General features: G+C 31.6%; 2 protein-coding genes across 2 annotated transcripts; one reads left to right on the top strand and one right to left on the bottom strand.

The window, feature by feature from the left end:
• Positions 1 to 4,083: 4,083 nt before the first annotated feature.
• LOC108194835 (two-component response regulator ORR21) lies at positions 4,084 to 6,805 on the bottom strand. The gene is made up of 10 exons (XM_017361771.2): positions 6,724 to 6,805; positions 6,096 to 6,242; positions 5,798 to 6,022; positions 5,632 to 5,712; positions 5,451 to 5,527; positions 4,952 to 5,222; positions 4,764 to 4,864; positions 4,581 to 4,664; positions 4,296 to 4,347; positions 4,084 to 4,178 (listed from the first exon to the last, which is right to left on the bottom strand). Exons 1-10 carry the CDS (start codon positions 6,803 to 6,805, stop codon positions 4,084 to 4,086), a joined length of 1,215 nt encoding a protein of 404 aa, XP_017217260.2.
• Positions 6,806 to 12,903: 6,098 nt separating this feature from the next.
• LOC108195303 (uncharacterized protein At1g76070) lies at positions 12,904 to 14,454 on the top strand. Its single transcript, XM_017362260.2, has one exon. It carries the CDS (start codon positions 13,147 to 13,149, stop codon positions 13,885 to 13,887), a length of 741 nt encoding a protein of 246 aa, XP_017217749.1. The 5' UTR covers positions 12,904 to 13,146; the 3' UTR covers positions 13,888 to 14,454.
• Positions 14,455 to 21,297: the final 6,843 nt, after the last annotated feature.

A 21,297-nucleotide genomic window follows, 5' to 3' on the forward strand; every position in this document is an offset into this window, starting at 1 on the left:
AATCGTGCCATCTTGAGTCATAGGTGTACCATTGTCTTCTTGTTCACCCTGACAAGGCTAGATAGAAGTCTCCGATATTCGGTTTAAGACGGTACTTAGTGTGTTCCCGCTGTTTTTAGGACTCATACCATATTCTTGTGTACTTTCTCCTTCATATTGGATTCCGATTCATGTTGAAGGTCACGTTTTATTTTTGTGGTCAACTCTTTCACATAATGGTTTGAAGGAGCATGAGTTTTAACTCTACATATTTAACATCCTTTCCCACTAGACACTTCTTACCCTACTCCTTATCTGTAACGACCCAACTTTTTTAATCAAATAATCAATACTCAAATGCTAAATCTCAAATCTCAAATGTCATTTAACATAATAAAATCCAAATGCAGCGACATTACAATTAAAATCAAAGAAATCATAGTCTGACATAATCTCGAATAAAGTGACACAACTCTATACTAGAAATATGCAAATTCAAATCTTTGGAGCAAAATAAGCCAATTCCCCCTCGATTCCAAAAGCTAGGCACCTGAAAATTTGTAAGTAATGAGCTATACAAGCCCAGCAAGATAACCAATCACACAAGCTAATGGATCAAGTATTTTACATAATTTCATAAGTTTCATAAATCCAGAATCATTATATAAGATAATTCCACAGCTCACTAAGGTCACAAATACCCGGTGACTCGGTATCATAAGTTCATAACTTTGTCAGTAATGCGCCCCTTACTAAGGTATCATAAAGTGTGCAACCCCGAAGGTATCATAACAGGCACCCCCTAGTAAGGTATCATAGGCTAGTTCCGGAACTATACGCAGATACTAACAGTTTCATATGTCAGAGCTAACTGGGAATTCTTATATCTAAAATATTTAACTTGAACCAAATATTTAAACAAAACAAAGTTTCAAATAAATACAATAGCAAGACTGAAAAGTTAACTTACCTTAACTTGCAACACCGATGCACAATATTCAATGATCAAATGATTTCCTAACCAATAAAACAAAACTTGATAAATATCTAATTTAAATAATTAAATAAAATATCATGACAATGATTTTAAAACAAGAGAGACACTACAAAAATATCGATAAATGATATTATAATATTATTACATGTTGCACCCAATTTGCATATTCCTAAAATAAATTAAACATGACATTAATAATAAGGTCCAATATTACTTATATATATTATAATCATACAAAATAAATTTAGCTTGGCACATAATTAAATATGCAACTCTAATAAAAAATGATTTAAGAAAGAGACTCTCTAAAATAGTTTGTCTTTAGAAAATATAATAACCTCATATATTACAAAATTTATTAATGAGAGTAATTAAATTAAGCCATTAATCATATAACTAATCTTAACAATTATACAAATAAATAAAAGAAGATATAAACTAAGTGCATAGAATAATCATAATATTTTTATAAGCCAGTACAAGTATACATAAACTAATATTATATTGTATACACAGTTAACCTATTTTGACGTGAACACATACAAATATAACCTACACTGCCTGTGCAAGTAACACATAAAGCCCACTCAACAAGCCCATCCATCACTTCTAAACAGATTACAGATAATTCACAATTTACCCTATCTGTCCATATCCCAAAACTCAAGTAAACTGAATTCAACAAAAACTAATGATTTATACATATGTAGCCAATCAAATATAAACACACAATATTAAACAATCATGATATACAAGTCTCCACAAATATTTACTAAACAATTTTGTTCATAAATATACCAGTAAACATTAGTCTTAAAAATATTACTATTATAATTGACAAGAGTGACATAAAATAATAATAATTTTAATAAAATAATGTATATTAATTACGTAAATCTCATATAATTCATAAAAGATTAACATGCATATTAAATTATAAAATCAAAGATATTCATATCCAAAATTGATGCATATATACATAAAAGCATATTTTTCAGAAATTAATTATAAACATAATTTTAATCACTCCAAAACAATTTTGAGATCTAATGAAAATCAGACTCCATTATATACAGTAAAATAATTAACAAAAGATAAAGGCATGAAACTTTAAACAAGATATTACACAAACACTTAATAATAGAAGACATATAATATACAATAATAGAAAACATATAATATACAGTAGCCATCAGTATGTGTAAAACTAGTAAAGATAGACATGTATATACACAACATAGTGACAAACTAAATTCACTGTAGTAAACATGTTATACATATAATGTCAAATATCAGCCAAGAGTGTATAACAGAGCAGAGCACAATAAGCAGGACATAAACATAGACATACCTTGTAGAAGAGAAGAGCTGTACAAGAAAATAAGTGAAACAAGTACGTGTATTTATGTACATACTTGGTTCAACGTGTTCCTACAATTATGGGTACGTGATCACTATTTTGAATTAAAATCTATCCACTTGCTAACAGAAGTTTTGGCCTAAATATTTGCTTAGAGATAACACTTCAGTATATAAAATCTTATAAAATAACAACACACGTATTCAAATATAATCACATAGAAATATATTTTATCAAAGTTTTAAATACCATTGAAAAGTAGTTTTTTTTTTTTTTTTTTTGCAAGGAAAATACAGGCTATCACATTATCATGAGTGATCATATTGTTAGCCTTCCCTTGATATCCAGAATTAAGCATCTTTATAATATTGGTCTACAAAAAATTAAGATACATAAATATTTGAAATTAAACATGGAGTCGGCTTTCTTTTAATGACTAAATAATACTTACAATTTTTTTTCAACATATCAGCTTTTGTCATGCACTTCTTCCCCAAGGCGTCTACTGGTAATTCATTTTTACTCAAGGCGTCTACTGGTAATTCATTTTCGTTCGGTCAATATTGTCCTGTTTTGTTGTACTGTATTGCCCTATTTGTCATAACACATGTGCGTCGACATAACACTCTGGAGTTCATTGGTCATGCTCTATTGGGCTTGCAATATATCATCTAATTAAGATTTGGACAAAACTTCGTTTAAGTTTGATGTCTAAAATCAGAGGGGGCACACCTGCACCAGATCTTTCTTTACATGCGTTAACATAACTTGGCGACTAAACAACTAGAATGTTTCAGGACAAGGCTTAACAAAAAATTCATCAGAACATACAATTTGGAGTTCCATTAGCAGAACCCACTGTCTTGTTTCGTAGTTTGCATCTGGTCGTGCAAGTCCTGGTGGAATCAGATTGTATCCAGCTTGTTGACGAGAACCAATACCATGCTTATTAAGATTTTGTTTGAGATTATTTAGGACATTATTAATATATCAACGTGTTTTTCAAATGCTAAAATAGTCCATTGTCCTAGGGGAGCAAACGAAGTTTGCCATTGCTTAGGTAAATATGCTTTATATTTTAATGATAATTTTGTTTGGTAGTCTGTGTTTCCTGAATGACTTGGCTCCTTGTTGCAGCTAAAACTATACATTAACATTCAATACTTTTCAGTACTCTTTTCAATTTCCAATGCAGGGTGTTTGATAGCTCGATCGATACCGGTGGTTAGCATTGTGTACAGGGGCATCATTCACTATTCATTACATTTGGGTATAATTTTTATTTTTGAGTAACAGTGGGGCTTGTATATTTATTTTATACATAACAACTTTTAAAATTCCTGTTGGGATGATTATTTTTCACGAAATGGTGTGCCTATGCTATAGCCAAGTCAAAGGAAATATCAAGAACATATCTATTAACATCAATATTTCCGTCTGAATATTAAATAAAAAAGAAATGATAACTAATTAAGATTTCAAATATTTAAAGAGAACAAATAACTAAAAAAGTTGTTCTTGTTCTTAATTTTGTAAAAAAAAACTCGACAACCCATAAAACTCAACTTGGATAAGCTTCAATAGCTTAATAAGTTTGAAAAAAAATCACATGTGAACTAGCAAAAACACATCACAGAAGTACCAAGGCTATTCTTGTGTTCATAGTTTCATGTAAACAAGCAACCTAACTGTGAACAATACTTATACTTGCAAACGGATCACTCTTACTATTCAACAACAATAAGAATTATAAATCTCGTTCAGAATTTCTTTGAGGATTAAGGTCCTCATCCTCATCATCCTCATCCTCAACATTCAACAAGTAGTCATTGCCATCTTCTCCTGGAATATATAATCAAAGCCATTCAATTTATTTAGTTTTGACAAAATCAAAGCCATTCAATTAGTTGAACTACAATGTATACATTACTCGAGTAGGTTTGGGTCTCATGAACTTACTACCAGTGTTGTTGAACCAGCTTCCATCAGTCATTTTTTCACCTCCAAGTTCCTGCATGCATGTATATTAACCAGATTATAGACTACTACAACAGATAAGAAACTCTAACCACTGGATGCATAGGCTTAAGAGGCAATGGACCTACTTATTTGATAAGTGGAAGTTCTCTTAATCATTGTTTATGCATCAAAGGTATGACCAAAAAAATAAATTTAATTTTAGTAGTGGTATAAGATGATTATTCACATTTGTGTTTAAAATATAGTCAAACTGCAAAAACATACAGGTGCATTCATAGCTGAGGTGTTTCCAAATTGATTTGCACATGATGAAATGTCCATACTTGGTTCTCCATGCTTATTTCCTAGCTGAAGATTTTTAGAAAGCAGAATTAGTTAACAAAAAATAATATTAATTGCAAGAAAAGAGAGTATATTTATATATGGGAGCTAAGTTATGCATCATACTTTGGGTAAAGTTGAATTTCCGAGCCCACTTGAAGCCACATTCTTAGAAGAGTCAGTTTTTTGCGGCAAAGTTGCATATATAGTACTCCTTGTTAACTCCTCTGCACAAATGACATAAAAGAAAATTATTTTAATAAAAACAAAACTAGTTTATTGAAAAACAATTAAACTTGTATCGTTTAGCTGACCACCTATGGTGAGTTGTGGCAACCGTGGGAATGATGACAATGATCCGTTACGAGCTCGAGCTGTAGTATTAAGGTTTCCTTCCTTATGTGGTCGTAGAGGATTTTGGGATGCTGATGAATTTCCTTTTCTCTGCTCGGCTTTGAGCTGATTAAGCAATATTATGTTTGGATTTCCCGAAACAAATCTCGAGTAATAGTTAAGATCTGTCCAATTAGAAAATTCAATATTTTTCTCGCCAGCCAACACACCTTCAAGGAACTGCTGATATTTCTGCAATTACAGCGTAATTAAAACTATGAAAAAAGGCATATCTACATTGATTCCCTGCATACATAATCCTAATTCTTTTACCAAATTGATAGAGCGTTTATTTGTCTTGAAGACACATCTTACAATATAGATAAAAAAAAATAGCTTAAGAAATGTGTTATTTGAGATATCATAGATAGGCACAGTTACATTACAAATAACAATAACAATGCAACACTATTTAGAAACCTGCAGGTGACTCGCTACTTGTCTTCTCGTTAGTCCCACTACATTCATGACTCCCAGAATGTTTGCAGGTACAGCTCCTGTGTGAACGTGTGTTTTAACACAAAAATTATGATGTTAAAATATAATAATTATCGCACATTAAAAGTTATGGTTGCACTTGAATAAACACATCATATCTTACTATCATAACCAATAACTAAAATAGCTTCCACGAAACGGCTGTGGAGTTCACATGTCCAAACAAGTCTGTTTCTCCATCTTCCTGTATTGAAACCACAATTTATTATTAAAAATTATACATTAACTATAAGTTTGTCTTATATATATTATCATCTATAGATTTTTACCGGTTGTATTATCATTGTTTTTGTGACTACCAACCAGACTCTCTTCAGAGCTTTCATTAATTTGTGTGCATGGAGCGATATTATTATTCCTATTTCTCTTCCACCACTCGGCGAACTGCCATATATCTTTCAAGTCTTCGGCCACTATAGGCTTCACAAAGAAGCGTTGAGCCCCATTTTTTATGCCCATGCACATAACTTCGGCTCTAGTATCTGCTGATATTACTGTCCCATAAGATCAATTTTTATTAGTACACTGACTATCAATATTATTATTAATTTGTACAGATGGACTTACAAATAACCGGTAAACCAAAATCTTGATTTATGCGTTCTTGAAGTTTCAAACCATTCATGTCTGGCATATGAACATCACTTATAACCATGTCAAAAGGTTTGTTCCCAAGCATGCTAAGAGCTTCATGTGCATGCTTTACTACCGTCACTGAAATTAGTAGTATCCAAAATCGATATTAGTGTACCCATGATATCATCAAATATAATTCTTTTATTTTAAATTAAAAGAGTCTTTTGAAAAAGTATAAAAAACTAAAAATTAGAATGTAACCATAACATTTTAAATTTTTTTTTATATAATCAGCACACTCACATTTGACAAGACTATAGTGAAAAAGATTAAGAAATATCATAACACAATAGAACATGTCACGGTCAATGGGCTATTTCACAAATTAAAACTAATTCAAACATAATTTATAGGAATCTTTAGCAGTTTGATTTATAGAGTAAAAAACAATTAGATCTATGTTGATGATAAATTATCTAACAAATAATGACAAACAAATTAGTTAAAATCACCATCTCTTTCAATCAAATTAATAATCTTGGTGATTCAACTTTGAATCATACAACTGAAAATTTCATATATGATTGGGAAATAAAGAAATAAGATTTGAAAATTTTACCTTGATAGTTCCATTTTTCGAGACATGCTTTGAGTATAAGTAGACATGTTGTATCATCATCAACGGCCAGAACATTATACATTTTGTCGGGGGTGGTAATAACTCTTATGAACTATGCAACTTTACTTGTTTTTTTATACAGACATACATTATATATAAAAGATATTTAAGCATGTATATATAGAAGATACAACTCATAAACTGTAGAGATAATTAAAAAATAAATATTCCTCATATCTTTTATACGTTTCTACGATTTTTTATTCCCTTCTCCATATTTATACTTGTCTTCTATGTAAAGTTTTAAACAAATTTAAACGTTTTTTACATGTATCTTATATGACCCGAGAATCTATAAATTAAAAGTTGAATATATTTGTGGTTACTTATTATATATCTCCTGACTAAAGAATCTGTACATTGACTAAAGAAAAATAATATATGCAGATATTCTTCTTAACTTTTATAGGATTGCATATTCATTTTTACATCCTATTCGATGTATCAGTGGTATAAATATAAATAATTACATATATTTGGTTGTGGGTCAATATATACTTTTAACAGCTAAGTTATCTTTTCATTGATAAAAGATTTATGAAGGATCAAATATTTGAATTCATACCCAAAGCATTACCGCATCGTGACACGTTGGGTCAAGAAAATTGGCTTGAGAATAGGTGAACCGGTTGTGACCTAACAAATCCAATAATATTACTAGCATGACATCTCCTTAATCATCTGGGTGGAAAAGTGGGCCGGGCCTTAGTGGGTTGTTACCTAACAAGCCCAATATATTTGTGACTCTTGAAATTTTAAAAAGACATGTTCAAAAGGGTTTTAACTAATATATATGAGATAGTTAATATATATTTTAACTAAAAAATCCCACATGTATGCTTAAAATATATTTTAATTCACATAACACATCAAAAGTATTAAACTAAAAAGTCTAATAAGTTGGCCTACATATCAACCCACAATTTATGTGTCAACATTTTTTAAATGTTTGGGTTTTAATAGTACTATCTTATAACCAGTGTCAATTTGTTATTTTATCACATATATTTTGATGTATAATTTTATTTAGGATAAAATATGTGTTAGATTGTTTCAAAGTTCACATATATTTAATATAATTAGGACTCATTATCATTTAATATTTCACTTAAGAACTCAATTTCACAAATTAGACGATAAAACAATTAAAGCAAGAAGTGCTATGTTGAGGCTTAACATAAGAAGTTACAATTGTCCTTATTTTAAAATAAATAGGCAGTACTAAAAACTTAATATTTAGATATTATTAATTATAAGTCACAAAAAATCACCTACAAACGTAAATTAAAGTATTTAAGCAAAAGAGTAGGGCACGAACGGCCTTCATAAAATAAATTTATTGATTACATGTAGTCGTGTGAATCTCAAGATAAAATTTTGTGTTGATTTTCATTACTCTTTCATCTGGCTACTCATAATCTACGCATATAAATATTAGTTCCATAATTAAGAGTAAAAAAATAAGTAATTTCTATGGTAATACATTTGAGAACACGTTACCACCAATTAGGAGTAAGGGGGTGAGCAAAACCGAACCGTGTAAACTCGGTTCGGTTTGGTCCTACTTTTCTGGAGATTCGGTCTATTCGGTCTCGACCAAATAGATCCAAATAGAATTCGGTTCGGTCCTTAAATTAATATTTCGGTCCAGACCGAATAGACGGATAGTCTAAACAATATATAATATATTTTTTATTGATATAATATATATCTCATATACCGCAATAATAATATATAATATGTAAATTTAATTATATCTTCATAATTTAATGGAGTATTAGTGATTAATAAATATTATTTTTTAAAAGAATTCATAGAATTTAACTTTATTTATAATATAATTTTTATGTTAGTTTTAAATTTTCGGTTATTTTTGGTCCGGGCCGGACCGAACCGAATTATTACGGTTTGGTCATGTTCGGTCCATAATAGAATTTCGGTTCGATTTCTGTAAAAAAAAAAAATGAATTTCAGTTCACGGTCTATTCGGTTGGGTTCGGCGAATGCTCACCCCTACTCATAAAGATATTAATAATAGTGGTAGTATTCTTATAATTTAGTTGAATATAAACTTGAATTAATGTGTCATTTTCAAAAAAAAAAAAAAACTTGAATTAATGTGACTATTTGAATTATTGTGACTATTAGAACAGTGGTGTATGTTTGAGACATAATTGCTTTTAAAGATATAGTTTGCAAAATTGGAATGGGATTCTCTTAGTGCATACTTCTTAAACATGTCTTCTTGTATTATTTTGGATGATTTATATTGTGTGTGCATATGTTTATACTCGTGTTTTACTTTTAATTTGTTTTACAAATTAATTTAATGTAATTTAAGATTATATACATATTTCCAACTCGAGTAAATATATTGTTCACTTTTACTCTATTTATTATCGAATATTACACTATTTTTATTTTTTTTATATTTCTATTATTGATATAATAATTGTTAATGTATTTTACACACCATTTTTCCAACAATTTTAAAAGCAACTATCTTATATTGTTTATTAATTGTGTATAAATATATTTGTATAATATGTGTATATTATATATTTCAAATGAAAACGAATCTAGGACATTTCAAGAAGCTACGTCATGCCTAGAATCAGCTTATTGAAAAGAAGCTGTATATAGTGAAATTGAATCCATTTTACATAATCACACGTGGGAGGTAGTAGATTTACCCACGGGAAATAAACCTCTTGGATGTAAATGGATATCCAGGCTAAATTTTAAATGAGATGGCTCATCAATTGATAAATACAAAGCAAGGCTTGTGACAAAAGGTTATAAAAAAAAAGAAAGGGGTGTATTATTTTGATACTTACTCACTTGTTTTAAGAATGACTTGTTTACGTGTGTTCTGTTAGCAGTATTTCATCTCAAAGGAATTAAAATACATCATATGAATGTAAAAATATCATTCGCAAATGGTGAACAGGAAGAAGAAATTTATATGGAACAACGCGAACAGGAAATAAAAGGAGTGTTCCGATTAGTAAAACTCTGTATGGATCAAAACAAGCTCCAAAGAAGTGGCACACAGAAATTTGACAAAATGATGTTGTCAAATGATTTATAGTGAGTGGATACGCAGATGATATGATGATCCTTGATAGTGATGAAATGATTAACTCTCCTAGAGGATGATGAAGAGTAACTTTGATGTTATAGAATTATAGGATTGTTTAATATTGTCTCAGTCACATTATATTGAGAAATTTTTGAGAAGTTCAAGAAGTATATAATATTAAACTAATACACAAATCAAACTACACAAATAAAATGGAGTATATGAATTTCTTTATAAAGCTGGGATAATTAATGTTAAGAGATAAGAATATCTCCAAGGCTAAAATACCCTTAATAGAAATTTAGCATGTCAAAATTAGAAAAGATAGATAATATATACGAAAATGACATGGAAACTGGTCATTCCTCTTAACAAAAATATAATCATCATTGTATTTTGATTATATTTGACCAATTTGTTCGAAATATGTAACAAAATTTCAAATCATGATCTATTATTATATTGAAATAATATAATATATGTAACAACCCGTAATTCTATAAATATTTTATAAATTTGAATTTATTTATTTTTTTTTATTTTTATTATATTTTTTTACAATATTTGCATTAATAAATTCAATATTTTATTCGTATTTATTGTACGTTAACATGTAAGTTCTTGTTAGTTGTATCAGTGGATCAGCCCATAAGTAAAGCATGGGCCCTAAGGATTAAGATTTGTTTAATTATTTACTTAACCTATTTAGGTTAGGAGTTCTCAACTAGAGTATTATAAAATATTAGATTTGACGGGGATCGAGTAGAGCCGCGCAGGAAATCTTAACTTAGGACGGTCGCAGGTATCATCCTTGTTTTCAACATGTATAATGAAATTGCTTATAAATATATATATGTAAATTAATATATTTGTGTGAATCTGTTTGTGATTTTCTTATGACGCCATTGTTTAGTATAATCAGGTGTATCTCTCTGGTTCTGGTTATAGATTGACGACATGTGCATTAATATTAAATCATTTATTTATCGTTATATATGTATGTGTAATCATCTTCTATTTCCTTATGTGTGCTACATGTACTCTGTAATCGTGATTAGCACATTATTCTAAAGTTTTAACGGAATTTCAAATTATTTTATATGTATATCTTATTCTCTTAATTTAGTTTTAGTGAATGTTTTCTCTTGTATAAATATGTTTAATAATTGAGTTGATTCTTCTATCGGTCTTTTAATGTAAATATACTTTTGTGAATTACTTTTAAATCTCAGTAGTCTCTAACATGAATTTTGGTATTAAGAATTTATAATATATTATAATATAATTTTATTGCATTAAATTCGATTGTTAAAAGTATTAATTATATGTTCACATTAGGACATTTATATCTTATTATGAATGCACTTGAGCAAGAATGCATGTCCTGGTATTAGTTGGTGAGCATCAGTAGCCATTATTCTATTGTATAAAATTCTTATAAGAGTTCAAATATTAAATAGTTATGTTATCTTTTTATAATTTTGTCCTTAACCTGCCATGCAGGTCCAGGTGAATTAGCAATGGTTGAATTTAAACTGAATATCTTATTTGTCTGCATTAATGAGTAGAGTAGTGTTACCTGATTAGCAATCCCTTTAATTATTAATTAGTATAAATATGAATTGAAAATAGTATGCATGTATGTTTTTATTTTAATATTGGACTAGTGATATATTAATTATTATAGGTGTATATGTAATGATGTTGATATTTACTTATCACTTTATGATTAGATTGGGTTCGAAGTTTGTAGCGGATATTTGGTATTTATTGGATTAATTTAGACGCTATATCGAGGTACGAATTTCTTTATTCTTTTCTCCTCATTTATATTTTAATCGCTCATTTGATCGATCGGGTTAGTTATATTAAATGGTGACCGTGTACTTTATGTGTACTTTTGGTACCCATTGTTCTATTCAGTTCGTACTCTCTATTGTGGGAAATTATTATTGTCAACTCATTTATATTTGTCTCGTTTTGTTTCGCATTTATTTGCGACATTGTTTTGTTCCGTTCGGTTAAATGAGTTTGGCAATTTTTGTAACCTTTCTGTTGGGCTCTTAAACCTATCTGTGTGGTTAAATCACAGACGAGTTCATGGAGTTTGGAGTGTCTGGTGAACTCGGCACTTACTCGTATCAGTGCTGTGAGTATACGAGCACGTCTCTGGAGTATGAGATTGTGTATAGATCATGATCGCTATTGTGTGTTTTCTTTTTCGGGATTACCGAAAAAGGATTCTCTGTATTATAGAAATGCTTTGTGCATTCTTGTGTTTTCTTCTCGTGGATTACCGGGGAAGAATTCTCTGTTTTGTGCTCTGCTGCGTGCAAGTACATATTCGTATAAGAGACCCATATTGTCCCCACCTTATCAGTCACTCAGCCTTACTTTCAGTTTCATTGTTAGCTCAATTGTTTTATATAAATTATTGTCCTACTAATTCGCTAAATATTGTATACTGTTTCTAAATTACATTATTGGTTTTGTATTGTTTTTATTTTTGAACTCTGTGCTGGTATACACTATCACTCAGTTGTTTAAAATATGATTTTCTTTTAAAATTATATTCGTACTGGGCATGCATCTGGCTCACTCAGTTTATTTTCTTTCCGCATGTGATCAAGGGTTAGCGGGACTTGAGATGAGTGCTACCCAAATTAGTTTGTTAGATTATTTAATAAATTCTAGGACTTGATTTAGTTGATTTAAACTTTTATTGGTGTCATTTGGAGATTTCCGAATCACTTTTAGACATTGATATTATTATTTTTATATCTCAGTTTTTGGTTAATATCGTTCATGCTTGATTTCGGTAATTCATTGTTAAATAATAGCCTGAAAAATTGGGCTGTTACAATATATATTTAGAATAATTTAAAACAATAATTACTTACTATTTTGTCTCGCAAATTGTATATATTATTTTGTAAAATGTAGTAAAATATTTTTAGCCAGCTCAGATAGCGGTGTTGGTGATCAATGATACACATATCTCGTATAAGTATATTTATAAGCTTAGGTAAAAGACTAATGAATTTCGGATAATCTGCCTATAGACACATCTACCATAAGCATGCTTTCAGAAATAGAATAATAGAATTATTGTGTGCTTTCTTTGACTTGCTTAGAACACTTCAAACTCCTTACTTTGATTCTTTCTACTAGTGACATAAGGTCAACAAATCAAGCCTCGTTTAAATTCCGAAATCACTCATTTTTCTCTTCATAAATCTGCCAGAAAATATTGGGAGTTCAACAGTACGATATTTGATCTCATGGGGGAGAAAGCAGCAGTATCAAAGGCCAAAAACAGGTTCTTGAAATTGTTAAGTAAGCCTCCATTCAGTCCAAACAAAGAAAAGAGTTCATCGGACAAATCGAAATCGAAAGGATTCTCCGGAGCCAGTGATGAGGCTACTATGACCTCCATAGTTCCTGTGGGTGCTTTGTATAGTAAGTCAAGAAACTCAAGCTTGCGAGAACCAACATCACCAATAGTCTCCTGCATGGGACAAATTAAGCACAAGAAGAAACTGTATAGCCTAATAAACACTAACTACGCCTATCAAGATTCCGTGTTGCCACCGATGGATCATCTTAGCCAAGTGGTTCAGAATCATAAAAATTCAAAGCAGGGACAACAAAAGCCTCCGCCACTTAAATCAGTGAAGTCTTTTGGTGATGTGAAGAAAAAGAAGAAGCCTTTGCCAATTAGAAAGATGTTTTCTAGAGTGCCATCTGGAAGAAGAAAAAGTGATACTACCATATATCTTCCAGATGATCATACAGAATCATCATGTAGTTTGAGTCAAATGAAGCGATTTTCGAGTGGCCGGAACTTGTCCAATTTTGATTGGACAAAGGTGGCTCAGGTGGTCGATAATTCTGAAAAGGGAAGTATTGCTCCTAGTATACTTCAAGAATGTAAAGCAGTGACATTGGGACCAAAGAAAGAAGTTAATCTGTGGAAGAGAAGAACCATGGCTCAGCCTAGCCCTCTTCAACTTAAAACTTAGACTGATGTTGAACTTCTGATAGAGCTGTAATTCAGGTCGGGCGGCTCAGCTCGGCTCGACTCGACTGGTTAAACGAGCCGAATTCGGGCAAAGGTTCCATCTCGTTTAATTAAACGAGCCGGCTCGAGTCGACTCGTGAAATCAAACGAGCTGAGTTTGGGCAGAGGTTTAGGCTCGATTAAGTGTAAAATTATACGAGCTGGCTTGCTCGATTCCTTAAAATCGGCTCGTTTAGCTAAACGAACCAGCTTGACTCGTCAAATTAAACGAGTCGAGTCGGACACAGGTTTAGGCTCGATTAGCTAAACGAGCCGGCTCGACTCGACTCCATTAAACTTGGTTCAAATTAGGCTCGGCTCGAATCTCTGCTTGCTCGACTCAAATTACAGCCCTAACTTATGATCAGCTTGATCATGCTTGCATAATTTCTTAGTTTAATTTTGTTCAAACTTTTCTACTCTATGAGACTATAGTTTATTGCAGACGAATGGTCATGCTTATCAAGTGGTTCGAAAGTTGTAAGGATGTACATAATTGTTGAATGCAAGAATAAATTTACATTGGATAGCTTGTCGTTGTGGAACCACCGTCGACTAATGGTATATTTGAATTAAATAAATAAACTGAAGCTCAAATTGCTATATTCTAATGATTTATTCTATTGCGGTGACGGACAAATAGGTAAGCGGGCCAGTCTTGTTAGAAGTTAGGTATTGCATTATTGGTCCCAGTACAGTGACGGGAAATTTGGAAAGTATAATAAAATTAAGCATCATACCAACCATTTTTGTATTCACCATGCAAACACATGCATATATAGACCATATTTATATTCGGCAACATATTGACAATAACCCAGACCTGAGCTGTGCACTAGCTTTGGCATCATCAGTGTACAAGAGCACAACAACGGAACGAATCTCTGACTGAGCTAATATTAGTTTTGCTACAATTACCATAATACTTCGATCTTTACTGCTTATAGCATTTACTTGTGCTAATAGCACTCATGTAACCCCGTTGTGTAACCATTCTAAACATTCTCATTTCAGTTTCATATCCAGACATGGGACATATTTTTTCAATTTTTAGTTTAAACTAAGTACTAGATGTACAGAAAGTCAATATTTTAGCACCTGTATTAATGATAAATTAGTGGATTATCTCGGCTTCATATCTTGATTTTTAGAAGTTAATGAAGAATTTATGGGTTATGTAAAACAATTGTATTTGGACTAATATATTTTAAAAAGTGCAAAACAACTGTTATTAGTGTTCTCACAAATAAATTGTTCGCACTTGAATCATTTTTTATATAATTATTTATATGTATGCCGGTTAAAGAAAAGTTTCATTTTAAAATAAAATAATCAAGTTTTAATTTGTAGTCACACGAATATATAATATAATCCAATCATCATATACAGTTGTAGACTCCAAAAACTTCAATAATATCTATATTTATAAAACCAACTTAATCGACCGTCGGGCTTCCTAGAGACCCAATGGTTTGGAGTATTTGAAGACCATATCCTACACTATTAGAGTAAAATAATGAAGGACAAGTGGTATTTCCGGTTAATATTATAAATAGCAGATAACTATTATATATTGTCCCATTTTTACACAATCAAAATCCCATAATATCTATTGAATTGACAATTACAGGTAATTGTCCTCCTAAACTTTCTCACCAAATCAAATTCAAAAATTTTCAAAATAATTACGATAAAGCAAAACTAATGCAGAACAATGTCGGCATAAATCGATGAACTACCACGGAAGATGTATGCCCACACAAGAAGTGGAAAACAATGTCGGAAAGACTTAAACCAAGAAAATATTAGTCGAGGGACAAGTCGGAAGTAAGAGAACCACTACAACGTACGAGCAGAAGAAGCAGGAGACATTTTTTAAATAAACATAATGATAGACGAAGTACTCTTACCGGAGAAACGGCCTCCTGAATTGACGCTACTCTTTTAAAAAACAATTATAAATTTTTAATACAGTTTAAAGATAGTATCCAAACATCTGTATGCTGATAGCATATTTTAATTATAAAATGAAATTATAACAATTATAATTAGATTGAAGATGAATGGTCAAGACTCCAATATTCCAAATATTTGTGGTCTCCACAAACTTAAACCAGACATATATTATGAAAAAAGAGTAATATCAATCATATATATGAGCATAGGAAACATATAATTATAATATTATTATAACAATCCCAAACAAGAAAAAAGTACTAAAATGGAATGTTAGCAAATTAGAAACGTAGCAAGTCCAAAACGAAAAAGACCGCGCATTTTGTTTCGAAACCAAGAGTCGCGTCCCCTCGCAATGGCTCATACCCATTGTCTTACACAATACACATCATTTTCTTTCCATCCTATATATACGAGAAGAAACAGCCGAAAGTAATTGTGTGGAACTAAGATACTGCTAGCTATTATTCTTTCTATCAAGAAACAAATTATTTAGTATTTTATACATATTATCTTTTTTTGTGTTTTTATTCTATATTACTAGTCATTTACATATACACAAAATGGAAGAAATTGATTACGGTTGGGGAGTTGGGTCGGTGGTGGCAATGCTGGTGGTCGTAGCTTGTCTCTTCTTTTTTCCGCTAGTTATCGGTGCACTCACACCGCCTCCGATCTATATCTTTTTCTTCGTCGCCATCTTCCTCGCTGCCATTTTTATTTTCATGTCTAATGCATCATCATGAGAGAAGATTCTACCAATGTTTTGGATAATTTAAAGCCTTGGTGTTTTTATTTTGGACAAAGTGATACTTTTTATGAAGAATAATTTGGTCAAGGATGAGGCAGATAGTTGGAGACATTAGCTAAATATGAGTAGAGTTCTGTTACACCTTTTATCTTCTGTTATTTCTTTTTTTTATGGTTTGAATGAATTCAAATACATGACAATCTTTGTTTGTGTGAAGAAATAATTGTTTTCAATTTTCTGTATTTCATGGTCACGATGATTCATTGCAAGGTTATATAACATTACGACATGAAAATTTATAGCTTAGGGGACTACTTATATGTTTCACATCCAGCAATCTGCTATACATGAACAAAATGTTACCTGTACAAACAAAACATTTGGAAGAGGTTGTGAGGATTTTTTCAATACTAGCAACAAATATAGACATTTGGTGGGTTTTAATTGGAATGAGCCTCCACCCAATTAAAACATTACACATCATTGTCATATCATTATGTACAAATTTTATATACTCAATTATGTGCACTTAACACTGCTCAAGTAAAAAAGCTTGTTGCAATCAACCATCATGTTACTGCAACAATCCGCCTCACAATTTTAAAAATACTATAAACTCGGTGCCAGCAGAGTAAAACTTATATAGGATACTGGAAAGTGTAAGATACGAAAGACATGGTTGTATAGGCTGATTGGAATCGGCTCGGTAAGTTGGAACTGGAGGACTCACTTTAATTGTGGTGCTTTGGATGAAGGCTGTCATCTGTTCATGCATAAATCCAACTTCAAGGGGCTTCAGATGATAATAGACAATCGATATGTCAAAAACAATTCTTTCATTCAAGTGTTTAGTGTCAAATATGTATAAAATGTAAATGTGGTAATACTCAATATTAGAACGTCCAAATTTAACGTATATATATCATTGGAAATCATAATATATTTCAGTTTGATTCTAAAATAGAATTAATGGTTCACTTCGAAGCTACAGAGATTATTGAGTTTTTTAATTGAATAAATACTTATATAAATCAATGGGTAATACTAGTGTCCAAAAAATTTCCCTAAATTTTTTTAGCGGATGATGTGGCAGACAAGTGGAACCTTGTGATTTGATGATTGATGCATATATAAGGCGGTATCATTATTATTGGAGTGAATACAACCGATCAAACTTCGACACATCATTTGGAAAAAATATTTGGGACAATATTTTGGGGTGCGTAGCATTTTTCATAAATCAATATCATCAACTTCACATCGGATTATTGATCAACTATCATCATTAATTCTGGTCATTATTGACCACTACCAATTAACAACCATATATATAATCATTATTTTTAAACATTGTATATAATTCTTGGATTCAGCCACCAATCACCAATTCATATTACTAACATCACTAATATGTTCTATAAAAATCACAAATTTTTATTGTAAAAATCACTAATAATAATCAGCATATCATTGTGTATATCATCATCATTACTTGCTACCTCATCTCTGCACCACAATCATATCATCTCAGTATCACCGTTACTCCAACCCACGGATACCATGCATAACCACCACATCAAAAGCACATAACACATATAAGAAAAAAGAATGAGATCTATCATCAACTCTATTTCATGTCCCGAGAGAGTCCCCAATCCTAGTAGCCACGCTAAATGATTTATCTACCCTATCATTATCATATCAATCATATATTATGAAAAATGATAATTAGATTTAAGATGAATGGTCAAGACTCCAATATTCCAAATACTTGTGGTCTCCACAAACTTAAACCACATATATTATGAAAAGAGAGTAATATCAATCATATATATGGGCACAGGAAACATATAATTATAATATTATTATAACAATCTCAAACAAGAAAAAAGTACTAAAATGGAATGTTAGCAAATTAGAAACGTAGCAAGTCCAAAACGAAAAAGACCGCGCATTTTGTTTAGAAACCAAGAGTCGCGTCCCCTCGCAATGGCTCATACCCATTGTCTTACACAATACACATCATTTTCTTTCCATCCTATATATACGAGAAGAAACAGCCGAAAGTAATTGTGCGGAACTAAGATACTGCTAATATTCTTTTTCTATCAAGAAACAAATTATTTAGTATTTTATGCATATTATCTTTTTTTTGTGTTTTTATTCATATATTAGTCATTAATTACAGATAATTACAGATACACAAAATGGAAGATATTGATTACGGTTGGGGAGTTGGGTCCGTGGTGGCAATGCTGGTGGCCGTAGCTTGTCTCTTCTTTTTTCCGCTAGTTATCGGTGCACTCACACCGCCTCCTATCTATATTTTTTTCTTCGTCGCCATCTTCCTCGCTGCCATTTTTATTTTCATGTCTAATGCATCATCATGAGAGAAGATTCTACCAATGTTTTGGATAGTTTAAAGCCTTGGTGTTTATAAAGAATAATTTGTACGAGTTGCAGGTCAAGGATGAGGCAGATAGTTGGAGACATTAGCTAAATCTGAGTAGAGTTATGTTACACCTTTTATCTTCTGTTATTTCTTTTTGTTTATGGTTTGAATGAATTTAATTTCTTTGTTTGTGTGAAGAAATAATTGTTTCTAATTTTCTGTATTTCATGGGCACGATAATTCATTGCAAGGTTATATAACAATATTACGACAAGAAAATTTATAGCTTAGGGGACTACTTATATGTTTCACGCAACAAATACAGACACTTGCATCCTCTACGCAAGCAAACTACAATGACTAAAAGTAAACAAGCTTGTTGCAATCAAACCATCATGTTACTGCAAAAATCCGCCTCACAATTTTAAAATAATATAAACTCGGTGCCAGCAGAGTGAAACTAATATACTATACTGGAAAGCTATGAAGCATGAGTGCGGGTGCGGGTGCGGGGATACGTGGTGCGGGGATACGGGAATTCGGCAAAAAAAAATAAATGGGGATTCGGGTGCGGGGGGATACGGCAAAAAAAAAAAAATTAAAAAATATATTTTATATATTTAGATATATAGCTAATTAACAAAACAGTGGAATAACATTCAAATCCAACCAAATAGTCATTAAATAAGTAATATATTACATAACTAAATCATAACACAAATCACAGCATAGTGCCTACTGCTTACCCATTAAATAAGCCAGCAACATCTCAGAAGCCACACAAAAACCCATCTTTATACATATATACAATAGATACAAGCTGAGGCCACAAAAACGTAAACAAATTCGCAGCAACTAAACACAACAACGAAATCACATATATACATACAAATATCATGTATGTATTTGTATCACGGAAGATGATAGAAAGAGGATGAGATAGAGGAAGATGATAGATAGAAATAGGAGTGAAAAATTACTGAATCTGCCCTTCCCGCACCCCCTTCCCGCACCCCCGTGTATCCCCAGAGCAAGTGCAGCGGGATACGCCACGCGGCGCACCCGGTGCGCACCCAGCCGCACCCAGGCGCACCGCCGCACCCGCACCGCACCCGGTGCGCAGTGCAGCACCTGGGTGCCGCACCCATGCTTCATAGCTGGAAAGTGTAAGATAGGAAAGACATGGTTGTTTAGGCTGAATGGAATCGGCTCGGTAAGTTGGAACTGGAGGACTCACTTTAATTGTGGTGCTTTGGATGAAGGCTGTCATCTGTTCATGCATAAATCCAACTTCAAAGGGCTTCAGATGATGATAGACAATTGATATGTCAAAATCAATTCTTTCATTCAATTGTTTAGAGAGCAAGTCCATGAAATGTCCTGACTCCTATATCATGTCCTAAATTATAATTTAGGGAATTTGATGAAAAAGGTTGATTCAACAATAACCTAGTGATCTTATGTCATTAGGATAATCTTTTCGAGCCCTATTTTTGAGACACCTCTTTTCTTGCTATATCCTATATTTTATAATAAATTTTCATGATCCTAAATGATCAAGACATGATCAGATTTTATATAAATTTAGTACTTGAATTAGGACACTGTTGGATTTGCTCTTAGTTAGTGTCAAATATTTATAAATGTAAATATGGTATACTCAATATTAGAACCAAATATAGAATTGATGGTTCACTTCAAAACTACAGAGATTAATTAGTTTTTCAATTGATGAATAAAATACGTGTATAGATCAATATCTTCAACTTCACATTAGATTATTGAACAAAACTATCATCATTAATTCTGGTCATTATTAACGACTACCAATTAACAATTTATATATATAATCACTATTTTGAAACATTGTTTATGATTTCTAGATTTAGCTACCAATCACCAATTCATATTACTAACATCACTAATATGTGTTATAAGAATCACCAATTTTTATTTATAAAAATCACTAAAAATTATCGGTTGCACCACATTCATGTCATCTCAGCATCACCGTTACCGCAACTCACTGATACCATAACCACAACATCTAGAGCACATAACACTGAATGAATAAAGAACGAAATCTATCATCAACTCTAATTGATGTCTCGAGAGAGAGACCCCAGTCCTAGTAGCCACACTAAATGGTTATCTATATTGTCACCATCATATCACCGTAGCATCACCACCACCACAATCACTATAACGGCACCTTAATTGGCACCTTAATTACCAAATTTACAGCACAAATCTAAATAAAATTGTAGAAAAAG

Source organism: Daucus carota, chromosome 7 (genome assembly GCF_001625215.2).
Source record: "Daucus carota subsp. sativus chromosome 7, DH1 v3.0, whole genome shotgun sequence".
NCBI classification, from domain to species: Eukaryota; Viridiplantae; Streptophyta; class Magnoliopsida; order Apiales; family Apiaceae; genus Daucus; species Daucus carota.

Coding starts and splice junctions, on each gene's coding strand:
- LOC108195303 (XM_017362260.2), top strand. CDS start 13,147: ATGGGGGAGAAAGCAGCAGTATCAAAGGCCAAAAACAGGTTCTTGAAA.
- LOC108194835 (XM_017361771.2), bottom strand. CDS start 6,805: ATGTATAATGTTCTGGCCGTTGATGATGATACAACATGTCTACTTATA. Junction 4,865..4,951: donor GCCACAACTCACCATAGGTG/GTCAGCTAAACG, acceptor TCATTTGTGCAG/AGGAGTTAACAAGGAGTACT. Junction 4,348..4,580: donor CCTCAGCTATGAATGCACCT/GTATGTTTTTGC, acceptor ACATGCATGCAG/GAACTTGGAGGTGAAAAAAT.